Raw genomic sequence first — 13727 nt, forward strand, 5'->3', positions numbered from 1 at the left:
ACAATAGGAGCTATAGCAAAGGAAAGGAAGAAAGCTCCGCTCCCTGTTCTCCCACCAGTGGATGGGCTGCACCAGGAGGGTGGTCCCACCGAGGCACAGAACCAGGCAAACCGATGCCAGAGGCACCCGGCAAAGGAGGGAGAGAACGACTCCTTGTCCACAAGATGCGGTGGAAGGCTGAACCGGCCACTCCGCAAGAGCAGCTCAGATTGGGGCGCAGGCCCCGCGGTGCCGCTCGTGCTCACAGCGGTAAGCGTGCGGAGCACCGAGCGCTGTGCCGCTCACAGGCGCCGCGTCCTCGCCGCCCGTCCCAGCTGGCACGCGTGGCTGCGGCTCTGCTGACCCGGGATGGTTTTGCTTTATCAGGATTTGTCTTCTTCTGGTCTTGAGTTTTGTCCCCGTTCACTAACTGCCAACCTTGTCCAGGCTTTTAGGAAAAAGGGCTCCTGTATGGGTCAGAGATGTCTGCAGGGACTTCTGCTGGGGAAGGTGCAGCTTAGGTGGGGATTTAGGGCTCTAATTCCAGGGCTGGCTTATGCTCAGTTGTGTTGTAGTTTGCTAATACGTGGGAAAAATACAGAACAAAAGATTCTGAAGAAATCCTTCATTTTGTTCTAGAGAGGACATTGAAATCATCTGGTTCCATTTTATCTGGTGTTCATGGTTAGCTGGAACAACCAGATCAAGAAATTAATTATTTAAATTTCAGATAAACACAGCATTTTAGAAAGTCTTTCACAGTTGATGTTAATGAATAGATCCTCTTTTTCTTTAGCTGGTTAATGGTTTGCCATTGTGTTCCTTGCTGGCGTGATCCAGCGTTCTTTCAGAGGACACAGTACGATCAAATCAAACGGTGTTCAGCCTGTGTATCACTTTGCTCAGCACATGAGCTGAAATCATACAAGCCAGCATTTGGTTTTGAATGCAGTCACAACATCTTCAGCCCAGTAAGTTGTTTTCAACCAGGAAAGAACCGGAACACTCGCCACAGCTGCGCAGGTCAGTTATTTGTGTTTCAGGAGTTAGAACGAGGGAACAGCCAAAAGTCTCATTTACTATTCAGTGCTTTCCATCTCTTTAGGTAAGGCCAGGGCATCATGATAAAAACATAATTAAAATAATGTAGTATAATATAATAAAATGTAATACCCAAGCGCTTGAGAATAATGATCCCAAGTTATGGGGCTGCTAAAGGTGCCCTGCATCAGGGTGCCCCACGTCGCTCTCACCGAGCTTCTTCCCCCGCTTTCAGTCTGAAATGGGAGAAATGGATCCTGAAATGGGAAAGCTGGACCCTGGGCAGTGCCTGAGGGGCAGAACAGGCTGGAAACCACGGCCGTGCCCACGTGCCGCGCGTTTGCGGTGCCGCGGGTTTGCGGTGCCGCGGGTTTGTGGTGCCGCTCAGCTAAAGCTCAGTACTAAGAAATCCAGCCGAGGCAGTTTCTCCTAAGTGATGTGTCAGGGAGATTTATTCAGAGCAATTATCCCCGTGCCTGCTCCAAAGGTATTTACCAGTCACTCGGCAGCCAGCAGAATGGAACTATACAAAGGCAAAACGTTATCGACGTTATTTTTAGACACCAGTGGGGAACTAATCCAGCAATGGCACTGCACATAGAGGTCTCTACACTGATAGTGCTGCTTCTTCGTTATATTCACAGAGTTTTAATGAGACACCTCAGCATTCAGCTGAAGTGCTCTACCAAGAGAAATGGACGCAGGTATCCTGCGCCTAGGAAACAGCGTGTGCAATTAAATATTTAGTAGCTTAATAAATGGAATTTTTCAGGTGTTCAGCTGCACAGTCATCAAACAAATCAACAATCAGCCCTTATTTCCATCATGTAAATGGGCATGGAAGTGATCTCTAGCAATTTCTGAGGGAGCTTTCAAATGAGAAGATAGTGACAAATAAGATGCTTCTCATTAGATGCATTTTCCACATGTATATCTGTTTTGTGAATGCTTTTTCACGTCAGTCTGCAGGTCACAAGAGAGTATAGTATGACAAAGTACTAAAACAGTCCAAGGCACATATATACATGGCTTTAGATTTGTTGGTAAATCAGAGGGGTTTTTGAAATTGAAAGAAAAAACCCCATGATTTTAAAGGAATTAGTACCAATATTACAAAGTTATAAAGATGTTATTACTTGGAGCTTTTGTTTTGTGCAGATGAATTGATATGTCCCTCTGATAGAACATAAAGCAGTGTGGCCTACAGTGACTTATACGAATCATACAGGATTTGTAAAACCAAAAGCGTTTCTTTGCCAGTCTCCTGAACGCTCACGTGGACTTTGAGATGTCAGAGGCATGGCTAACAAACTCTAGATTTGACATTCCGGTATCTGATATCTGGGTACTGGTGAAACGATGAAGATTAGAACGCGCTCTAAACACATTAGCTAGTTACACCGCAAATATTGCCAATTTTCTTTGCAGGCTTTTAATGAGGTTTCTGACAGTTGCTTCCCAAACAGGAGACGCTAAATGAGAAGTAGCACAGCAAACGCACCCGTGCTGCTGTTCCCGAGCAGATGGTATTTGCTCGTCGCGCTCCCCGGATTCTCAGAGGGGACCGTGCTCTGAAAAGTCCTGTCTGGTACAAAAGGGGAAGAGGCAATGGGGGATGGTTTGTAGGTAAATGTTTCCCCAGCGTGTTGTCCGAGGCAGCAGCCCCGGCGCAGGGTGAGCGGCGATGTGCACAGCTCTGCGGCCTCCTGCAACCCGACCCGCGGGGACCAGCACCGCACACGGGGATGCGGAGGTGCCGCGGTTCCTGTTCGCGGATCTGTGCCCGTGTTACAGGAAAACAAATCACCAAGGTATCGTTGCGATGTGTATGTCAGCTTGTGGCCCCGCTGCCAGGGGAAGCTCCGATGTAACCAGCCTACCTGCTGGACAAACACTTCTGCTCGTCTTGGCTTTATTTTTTTGGCAAAGTCCACATGGAGCTGAAGCAGATAATTTAATATTTTCTAAAACATCAGTATTGTTTTTCCCCTTAAAATTGCTTTCTGTTCCAGAAAGACTTCAGCCCTGCTGGTTCACTCAGTTCCTCCTCCTCATTTTGGCCCTAATTCACTTAAAGTACTGAAGGCATTTAAGGCATTTAAAGTGCATTTCTAGCTTGGAGCAGCGAATGGGACTGAAGGCAGCCGGGCTGCTCAAACGTGAGACGGATCTGGCTGAGTCCCCCCCTGAACCGAAGGCTGAAAGAGATCTCGTTTCTGAACCACAATTAACCGTCTGACTCTGAACCCTGAGAACCCTGAGCATCTCGTCATCCCAGCACCAACACAGGGCAAAAACCATACACAGATCATAATGTAATTTGAAACGCAAATGAAAATGAGGCAATTGTTTTTCTTGGGTATTGTTCTTCGGCAGGCAAAAAAGTAGATGCTTTTTTTCCACGAACCATTCTCTTGAGTTTCTCTTAAGCATTCTGTTCTCTCCTTGTTTTTTATATTTTGAAAATGTCCCCTGGCTTTGTTTTCGTCTGTTGGACTGAGACCTAGTGTAGAATTTACGTCTGCAGTTCATTCCTCCGTTCTAAACACAAGAAGTGTTGTTTGAAATAATGTCTATATTGTTACGTTATTCTTTGTGCCGCTACAACTTTTATACCCTTAGGCTCATGCTTTAGACTTGCGGAGCCATCCTCGCTGTGCTCGCGGCTAAATCAGGGCAGTGCTTCCAAAACCGTGGCGAAGAGCAATGACTTTGTGCTCGCTCAAGGCAACGGGGCCTGGAAAGATCCCAAGCTGTGAAGGTCAGATTGTCTTGTTAGGAATACGTGGTTCCTGGGAGAAATTATTTCCATTAGATCAGATGTGTGTATATAATTAGCAGAACCAAATCAGATAGGATTCTTATGGGAACAGTTATGCAGCCAATGAACTTATTGTATCAGAAAGCTTGTGGTGGTGTTGGTTGGCTTGGTATATTTTTTCAGTAGATCTGTTACACAAAGAACAGGATCATATTTCTGTTTACAACAAATTGGATCTTATCCCAAAACGTCTGCTCCATAGCAAAGCGAGACAAAGAATGTAAAGCTCGCGTTTTATTATTGTGTCTCGAGATGATGTGATACACTGGATTGCGCACGGCATAATGAATTATTATGTAGCCCTGAGCTTTATTTTAAGAGTATACCCATTTTGGATAAGCAGCAATGAAACCGCTTTCCTGACGTGATGCTTGGGGAAAGGCAAGAATTTGTTAAGCAGTCCTGCTCAGGAACGCGAGGACGGGCAAAGGCAACGGTGGAGACACTGGGACATCCAGCACCAGGAAGCTCAGCACCCAGAATCCGTGGTTCCAGTTACGTTACAGTACCCATTGCGTCAGACTGGTCTCTAGAAACCAGTGGACAATAAAGCTCCATGTTTCTGTTTTATCTTCAGAACTGCAGATAACTTGGAAGTGTCTCATCATGCAAACAGAAACACAAGAACCCAAGAGACAGTGAGCGCAGGCTGAGGAACAGGTCGGTCAGGATATCCATTGCAAAAATCGATGGACACTTCCTTGGGTGCCATGACTTGACTTCGGTTATTTTACTGTAATTGTCACCTTAGAATTCATGCCACACTCAAAAAAGACCAAGAAACAGGGACTGCTTATAGTATGCAATAAAACTAACCTATACAAAGCTAAATCATTCACCTCTGGTGTAAAACAACTGACTTCAGTCAAGTTTTGCCAGAGTTGAATGCTGCTCAATCACATTGTGTATGCTAGCATGGTTAGACTTACATATATATATATATGTATATAAAAGATACTGATCACAGCAATGCAAACAATTGTATTTAAAATATTCCAGTGCCATTCATTTTTTTGTTCATTCCAGATGAAAATACTGTGCAGGTGGACACAAGTCGTGTAGCCTGGGGCCCACGGTTTCCAATCCTGCTTTTAGGGCAAAAAATATTATTCCTCTCAAAAGAAGGAGCCATTTGATCACGTTCTGGACGGGTGTTCTGAAGGCCCTCTCCCAGCTGTTTGGGCAGGGACTGGGATTGCATTGCTGCTAAGCCAGTTCTAGTTCTTTCCAAACAAAATACTCGAGTTATGAACCTGCTTTGGAACAGGTTAGATCATGTTGGTATGGAAAGCCAGTCCTTTTTCCAGCTGGTGCTCTAGAATCTAACTTTGGCTTGATTCTTTTTCTGCATCCCAAAGCTCCAAGGATGATGTGATCTCCAGAGCCACTGAGGAGAGGATGCAATTGTGAAGAAAGGTGATCATGGAAACTTATCGTGTTCTGTAGTATTTCAACGTTAATCAACAAGCACGCAAAGTCTCTTTGAGAAGATCTGCCTCGTGTGTTTCTGAGCACTGTGTTGTCTCCTGGGAGACCACAACAATTCCTCTGAACCGGACAAACATCCTGATCCGATCCCTTCCAAGCATCCCAGGCACCTGCTATCAGCAATGGCTTCTAACAGCCGTTTGTGTCCTTTTCCATTTCAGAAACACGCAGGAAGAACCCCCGTTTCACTCGGTATCCAGGCACAGCTCTGGCACGGGTTACGTGTAAGTTTGCTGAAAGTTGGATGAAGTGTCCTCCTGTGCCTGAAAACAATTGTTTAGGGGCTGTTCAGTGTGCTGCGCCCGCGTGTCCCTCCGAGGGCTCCGTACAGGACTTTCTCCCTAATAAACTCTGAGTGGGTTTATAGGCTTCCTGGCCAAAACCTCTGTCTGGGATCCCTCCAAGGGATCTTTACATGGAACTCTCAGTTTATGGGATACAAGCTAATGTGCAGTTTTGCCTTTTGGCTCAGATCTGGCGCTCATCTCTGTGGTTTTTCTCTTCTGAATTTAAGACTGCAGTTTGCAATGATTTATGGTGTTTAGGGCAAAATCATTCTTAGATTATTTTAGGAATGTTTCTCTCTTGGTTTTTGTTACCCACTACCCATAAGAGTAATGATGACCGGACACTCTAAGGAGAGAGGATGCTAAACATATCTTTGTGCTTTGTGGAGTACAAGATACCTGGTGCTGCTTAGCAAGTAACTAGTAATTACAGCAATACATATACAACTATTACCGAATAGGACTTGGCGTGTCCTTTTGATAAGAGAGGGACAAGAGAAGATGTGGGACTAAGAGCGAACTGGACCCCTGTTATGCTCTAAATATGTGGATGCATATAAATATTATGTGAACTCGTCATGTGGTGTTTATGGCTGTAAAGAGGCCATGAAGTAGTTTTGGCCATTATTTCCCTCCCTCTTCACCACTGACCCCTCTTCATTCGGTTTTCTCCGAAACAGATGTGCAGCTGCAGGACTCGGGAGCGGGAACGCTGGATCCCTTCAGCTCCTGCCTTTTTAGACAAGGGGACGCATCCAGCCCGAACCTGGCAGGGTGCGCGAGGCAGCTGCGGCGCATTCCACATCGCGCTCTATTTAAAGCATCCCGAGGCTCAGGGGAACAACTGCAGAGCAAACCTGAAAACCTGCCAAGAACCAGCAGAGCGGGAATGGCAGAACCAGGTAAGGCGCTCGGCTCAATGGGAACGGGAGCAGGTATTCTTAAAATCCACACGTCCGAGCAATTAACATGGCGATACTCAGCTATTTGTATGTCTGATACACTATACATTTGACTTTTCAGCAAGAAAGTGTACTCAGTTTAAAGCTAATTGTATATAAGCAATGAGCATGAAGTAGCTGGGCTTCCTCCCGTGTTTGTGAATCCTACCAGTTCTGTTTTCTTTAGTTTTTTGTAGTTACAATTTTAAGTTGACTAACTTAATTAAACAGAACTGTGTAAAATGGGTTATGTTTGGCAGCATTTTAAATATGCTGTCTGTGTGGCTGAAATCCGAGTGGAATGCTAGGCAAACATACAGTAATTTAGATTTTAACCCCACAAGCCCCAAGTGGCAGAGCAAAATGAAATTCTCATCATGACCTTTCCATTATAAGCACATTTCCACTTTCTATAAAAATGCATTTTATATTCATTATCATTTTGTATTGACTTCACTGTAAGAGGTTTGAATGGTGAAATGACTGTAAGTTTAAACACGCCGTTAGCTGCCTACACAGCTATTCAGGTAGTTTTCCCTGTGAAGGTAACTTTTTAATACATCTTCATACTTACATTAAAGGTTTTTAAAGACTTTAATCTTTTTGTTTTGCACCATTAGCACTGGTATCTAAGAAGGAAAGTGGAATTCTGCTAAGCTCAGATATAACAGGATACCGAATGCTGTTTCTTAATTTCAATTTTCATTGGTATCGACAGAAATTATATGAATGTGGGTATTCCAGCAGGAATTAGTACTTAACCATATCTTACATTGGTAGGATGTGTGTTGTTATTTAACTGTTTTTAAAGAACGGAGAAAGGAGCAGCGTGTCCATGAGTGCTCAGCCAGGGCGGGCTGGCGCCAGCAGCACCCGGGGGGTCCAGCTGCGCCCCGTTACACACCTCGGGCAGCCCGGCCGCAACGAGCGGCGGCACAGAGGAGCCACCAGCTCCACGGGAGCTCTCGGTGTGACGCTGGCGGGCGCCACCAGCACAGAGCCTGTCCGCATCAGTGCTGGGTTCAGCGGGATTCGGGAGCGCCACAGCCTCTCTGGACAGCACAGCTGGAAACGCTGCTGCGGCGGCAGCGGGAGCCGCGCAGGGGACATGGTGCCCTGGGCACGGCCACGTCCCCTCTCGCTCTGCTGACCGACGTGGTGGCCACACGGCCACCCCAGCAACGGGCAGCGGTTCGGTCGTGTGTTCGGTTCGGGGAGCCTATGTGAGATACAGCACAAAGAAAGCTTTGTGAAGTTCTGAGGCATTTTGGAGCAGGGAACGCAGGACTGGGAGCTGACGCTTGACACGCTCGGGCAGGGACACGCTCCCGGCTTCACCTGCCCAGGCTCTGCTGGTGAAGTCCCGGGAGATCTTCCGCCTGGTCCTTGGGGTGCCTGTGTCAGTGGGCTTGGACTGGACGCTCCAGGGGCGAGGGCGGCTCAGTGACAGCACAGACAGCGTTTTTCTCATGGTAGCTGGGAGGAGTCTTGACCAACTACAGATGGCAAAACCAAGCCAACTTACTGTCCTTCATAAAAGGTAAACCTCAGGGAAAAAACAACAAACAAGATAGAGATCAGATGAAGTTTATCAGTGTATGTAGGCTGTATTTAGGTGGGAAACCTGTGCTGCTGGATGCTGTAGTTGAGGGATCCTTGGCTTCTCTGGGTACTTGGGCATCCATGGCAGACAGTGCCCAGGGCTTCTCCGTTTGGTTTGAGATAAAACTGATGTTTGAAGTACAGGAAAAAATACTATAATGGGGGGAAAGTAGTTTGTAGCTAGAACACCAGCTTACACACAGGGGTCACGGTAAGACGCCTGTATTCTTGCTGCCATCCAGAACTGGCCTTTTGATTTCCACAGGCTCTGGCTCAGCCCCCGGAAGCCAGGCTTTGGTTCCTTGATCTGTTTGACAGCAATACTGGTGGCTGCAACAAACCACATTTCTCTCAGTATTCTGCCTTCATGTGCATTCGTTTACATGGTGATGATAATGAAACCTCATGGTTCAGGGTTTTAGCTGGTTACCTGCAGATGTCAGTAAAGATTTTTTCCTTTGGAAAGCACAGTTGCTTAGGATGATTGTGTTCCCTGCTGCCGGTCCCTCCGCAGCCGCCTCCCCCGGGGGCTGGAACGCGGACGATGCTGATGCTCTTCCTGCTGCTGGTGGCACAGCCCTGGTCTGTGGCGAGGGTAAGGCTGAGTCTCACATTTAGACTCAGGATAGTTTCCTGTGGACCAAATACTGAAGCCTTGGAGTCTGTCACCTTCTTCCAAGACCTCACGAAGGGGTCACCTGCTCAGATGTCACACCCGGCCGAGCCTTGTGCGCATCTACACTTCAGCCTCTCTCGCTCACGGCACAAAACTTTGTCTTCAAGCAGTTACTTCACTGCCACTCGGGTCCTGGGGATCTGTTCTGTGGTACAGAGATCAGAGCAAATGATCTCACGGTCATTTCTGTTCTTACGCTGTGAAACACGAGCACTGGCCATGGCTCCCGCGAAACTCTGCCCATCCGTGGGCACAGCATCCCTGCCCATCCGTCCGGACTCACCTGCGCTCTCGTCCCACTGCGTTAAACCTGCATCTCCTCTGACAAAACGCCGTATTCTGTAGACACAACAGCGCTCTGCAGAGCTGCTAAAACTGCCATGGACCTCAGCAGGGTCCAGCACTTTATTTGTAACAGGACCTTTAGAAAAAATGGTCATTATAGAGAAATGATTCCCAACAGAAGTAGCTTTACCTTACAAAGTGTCAAATGAGTAACAGGCTTTAAATGGGACAGGTAAGGGACTCCCCTGTGGCAAAAGGACACCCGATTTCAGAGCAGGGTTTGATCTTTTTGCTGTGTAGTTGCTTATCTGTTTTATATTTTTGTGGCAGCATATGCAGGTTTTCTATCTACGTGTTCTCTATCCCTCCTAGGAGATATACCGTGCAATATCCTGGTGAGACGTGTTTGTGTTGTGCACAGCTTTAAAAGGGCAATGAGGAAAACCTTAAGTTATTGAGCATCCTTCCCAAGACAGTCAGCTTGATCTAAACTGTGCGAGGTGGTGTGTATAATTTTACATTATTTAGTAATCCCTTCAAAAACCTGCAGAAAGATGTGCTTTAAAGCGGTGTCATATATTGGTAAGTAATATAACCCCAAAGGCTGATACGTTGCTTCCTGACAAGCTTCTGATATTTGTAGGGTCTTTGAAATCCTGATGCTGTACAGAAGCACATTTCTGTAAGGCGCTAGTCCTGCGTTCTGCGTGCTCCTCTGCCTTGGACTCCACGTCTCTGTATCAGATTTTTTAGGCTTTCTGAAAAAGACCCTTTTTCCTCTTCCAGCCCAAGTCCCGCTCTCCCGTCTCGTCGTGCCGATGCTCCTGGCCCTCGGCTGGATCGTGGGTTGTGCGCTGATGGTTTACATCGTCTTCTCATGAGAAGTGAGTGACTCGCACGGTATCGCACACCGCCCGTGCTCGCTTTGGTTTGCACCGCCACCTTGTAAAATGTCCTTTTCTTTGCCTTACAGGACAGAAGAATTTACAATAATGTTGATTGGAAGAACCTGGAAGTTGAATTGACATTTCTAATGACTAAAATGCGTATAAAATGAATTATTTTTAATATCAACTCTGTAAACATGGTGTACGCTTTTTCTCCACAACGAAAGTTTGAAATGCATTTAGGATGAGTCACGAAACCAGTTTTCAGATGGTTTGTAGTTTCTGGAGTCCTGCCTGCTCTCCAGCAGCCTCTGCTGCCACCTTGCACTGGAGCAGTTTGGAAACGGTATTCCCGGAGCTGGTGATGCCATGGGGGACCAAAAAGGACTTTGGCTCGTTTGTGAGATATGCCAAGCTGGGGAAGAAGTATCTCAATGGATTTGGGCAAGTTTTAACTGAGTTAAGAGAATGTTTAAAGTTTCGTAGTAAAAAACCCATTAAATGTAAAATGTTGTGGTGGTAAACTGTCCCTGTCCCAAGAGCTGAATTGTCAGTGCCCAAATACATTTCTGAAACTACATTAAGTTCCTTTTTTAAAAAAGCAAACAGTCATGCAAGCTAATACATGAATCTGAAAAGGGCTTTAGAAAATGCAAGGCAGACAGGGAAGCAGTGCATCCTAAAATGTGCGACTTGGACTTCCTTAATCCTAAAACATTTGGTTTTTATTTAACAGTATGTAGATAAATACCAAGTTAACTGCTGCTCTCCTCTGTTTGCATGGTTTTCAGGGCCCAGTTTTGTATTTTTCCATTGGCAGCCGGTTCAGTTCCTGTCAAGCGCTGCTGGGCTCAGCGGGCGCTGAACTGCATCGGGACCACTGGAGCTGCAGCTCCTCCAGCAGCAGGAAAAGCGCAGCCAGGGAGGCTGGAGAACAAGGCGGGAATTCAGTATTAAACTAACTACTCTGAAAAAGAAAAATGAGCGAAATAGGTGAAAATCCGATTTCTCCACCTCGCAGGAACTGTTGAAAAGCACAAATACAGGACAGGGACCTGCTGGCTCGATTGCAATTTCCAGAAGAGTGCCTGGGAATTGCCACGTAACACACCCTGAATTCAGGTCACCAACGTACTAGTGTTGGTGTGAAAAGGGAAACGTTGTCCTGGGACAAATACCAGAAAAATGGCTTGAGGGGTGCACAAAAGCATCCCCAGCTCTACCAGCGGTGTCAGGGCCTCCCCAGCCCTGTGCTGGCCTGGGCTCCACAGGAACGGCTGTGAGATGATGGGAAGTGAATAAAACATACGTCTTAAATATATCAGACTTTGTGAAAGGAAGGGAATAATCTTGGCGATAGACAGGGCAAGAGAATGGAGAACCGGCCAGCCAGAGTCAGGCTGGCCCTACGGTAACGGCACTGACGTACTGGAAGAAATTTTTGGGCATAATCACTATTATTATTGATTTCTAGAGGCCTTTGAAAATGAATGGGCAACCATCCCTCGGGCATGCGGCAGTACGGGTGATCCTGCCTCGGTGCCTGAAGGCAGCTATAGTATTTGACATTTCTAAGGCTGAGACCAGCCAGACTGATCCCAGCTCCGACTGCAGGCCACAGGGAGGCTCTAGAACACAGAGGTAGGTGCACGTGTAGTTTAATTCTCCGGTCTTGTTGAAGTTCAGTGATTGCCGTTATACTCAGTCCTCTTGTCTTATGAGCTTGTTCTTCCCTTTGCCAGCAGACAAGGCAAACAGGGCGTTTCTCACCCCGCACGACCTGTTGCTGTGCCTGGTTTGCAGCTCCCGCAGGACCAGCCCAGCGCTCCCTGGCCAGGCCGGGGGCACCGAGCCATCCATAGCGACCACAAATGTGCATTTACATTTCCAGTTGTTTACCAGGCACCGCTGAAAATCATCCTGAAAAATCCAGTTGACCGAAGGGGCTTTTTCAGGTGTCTCCACAGCATTTGAAAGCAAATGTTTCAAATTAAAATGTTACAGAGCTAAAATATGAACATTACAAGGTGTTTTAGCTTTACCTGATATTTGAGAGCAGGAGGATCTGATTTGGCAGAGCAAAACGAAATGACTTTCTAGGTTGGCTTCAGTATTGTGAAGCAGGCTTGCTAGATACAAAGAACTTCCTGCCAGTTTTGTAGAGTAATAAAAAGAGGATTATTCCAAGGAGATATGCATCCCACACACTGTTTAAAGCCCACTGACCATTCTGCAAAGTGGCCTTTTGCAACCACCTTCAGGACAACCCACTCGGGTGTCTTTTCATAATGACACTAAACAACGTGCTGCTGGAGCTTCCCACACGTGCGGGGGTGTTTTGGGTAACAAAAGGTGATCTTTTTCTTCTTGAAAAATGAGTGTTTGGGTGCTAAGTTTTTTCTTTCAAAGGGTGATATTAGTGATTTAGAAGAAGAAAACATACACGTTCATATTTCTACCGAGGTGCAGGTGTATGGCTGTTAAAGCATGGCGTTAGCTTCAGGTTTCCTATTGCTGTGCCAATAGGTAAAACACTGGGGGGGTTATGACGCTGGAGAGGACTCTGGCTCCATTACCCTGTAATGCCCCCCAGGTCTGACGAGCTCCGTGGCACCATGATGAGCCAAGGTGGCCTGCACACGTTTGGGGGGGCACCCTCTTCAAGCCCCCTTTCTATTTCTATGGTTTCTTTCCCTTTCTATGGTTTCCTTCCACATAGGACGATGTTTTCTATGCCCTGAGATTATTTTCATGGATTAATTTACTCTTCATATTTTTATTCACAAAAGCTAAGTGGGAGCACTGGGGTTCCCATTGCTCCAGAGAACGGCTGCCAGGTTTGCACCACGGCCTCTGCTCTTCCCCGTTACCCCGATGAGCTATTTGAATGAGTTGAGGATGGATGAGCCCATGTCCGTCTGTCCCGGGATGCTGCGTGTGGCTCCCTGGTTGCTGTTCTAGTCTCTTGTTTATATTTTTAATGCCTGTAATCCCGTTTAAGGATGCTACACGCACAGGAGCTGTTGTGGGAAGCCCAGCCTGTAGACCAGAGCTGACGTTGAGACCTTCCCGCTCCAGCCCTAACCCAAAACAGTGGCTCCTGCACGTTTTGCACATCTCCTGTGTCCCAACACCAGCACAGAGGCCGGTTTAACCTCTACCCTGCTGAGCCTGGGTTTAACTAGGTCAGAAACCGGGCCCAGTGGTAAAGACAGCCCCCTCTACCCGGCAGTTGTAGGAAACGATTATTTTGCAAATATAATAGGCTCAGGCAGGATCTCTCAGCAAAGCCATTTTTTAATGACGATGTTGCAACACCGGGTGTTGTACCTAAAGGTTGGCACACACAATGGGGCAAAAAGCCCCTGCTCATATCCCCCAAAATCCTGGCTGCGATTCCCTCCCCTGTTCCCCACTGGTTGGTGCTTCAGGGTTCACAGACCTCCCTGACACCTCAGTTTACATACAATACCCTTCCCCCTGAATTGACTTGTAAATACAGGTATCAGTATGTATACAGGTATCAGTATATATTCCAGGAAGAGACTGCGTTTTACACCAAGGATTCACAGTCCGATGTCTCTCTGTCCTCCCCCTGCCGGGGTCAGGCGCCAGGTCCCCAGTGATGTAAGGACAACGGTTCCTACACGTTCCGCACAGCGATGATGGGGGGCGCCAGGAACCTCCGGGAAGGGGCGGGGCCGTGAGGGCATGGGGCGG

General features: G+C 47.1%; 1 protein-coding gene across 1 annotated transcript; it reads left to right on the forward strand.

The window, feature by feature from the left end:
• Positions 1 to 10203, forward strand: STRIT1 (small transmembrane regulator of ion transport 1). The gene is made up of 5 exons (XM_065844859.2): positions 1 to 1002; positions 5491 to 5553; positions 6297 to 6518; positions 9907 to 10004; positions 10094 to 10203. The coding sequence occupies exons 1-4, from the start codon at positions 783 to 785 to the stop codon at positions 9999 to 10001; spliced, it is 600 nt and encodes a 199-aa protein (XP_065700931.2). The 5' UTR covers positions 1 to 782; the 3' UTR covers positions 10002 to 10004; positions 10094 to 10203.
• Positions 10204 to 13727: the final 3524 nt, after the last annotated feature.

This window comes from Patagioenas fasciata, chromosome 9, assembly GCF_037038585.1.
Source record: "Patagioenas fasciata isolate bPatFas1 chromosome 9, bPatFas1.hap1, whole genome shotgun sequence".
Lineage (NCBI taxonomy): Eukaryota > Metazoa > Chordata > Aves > Columbiformes > Columbidae > Patagioenas > Patagioenas fasciata.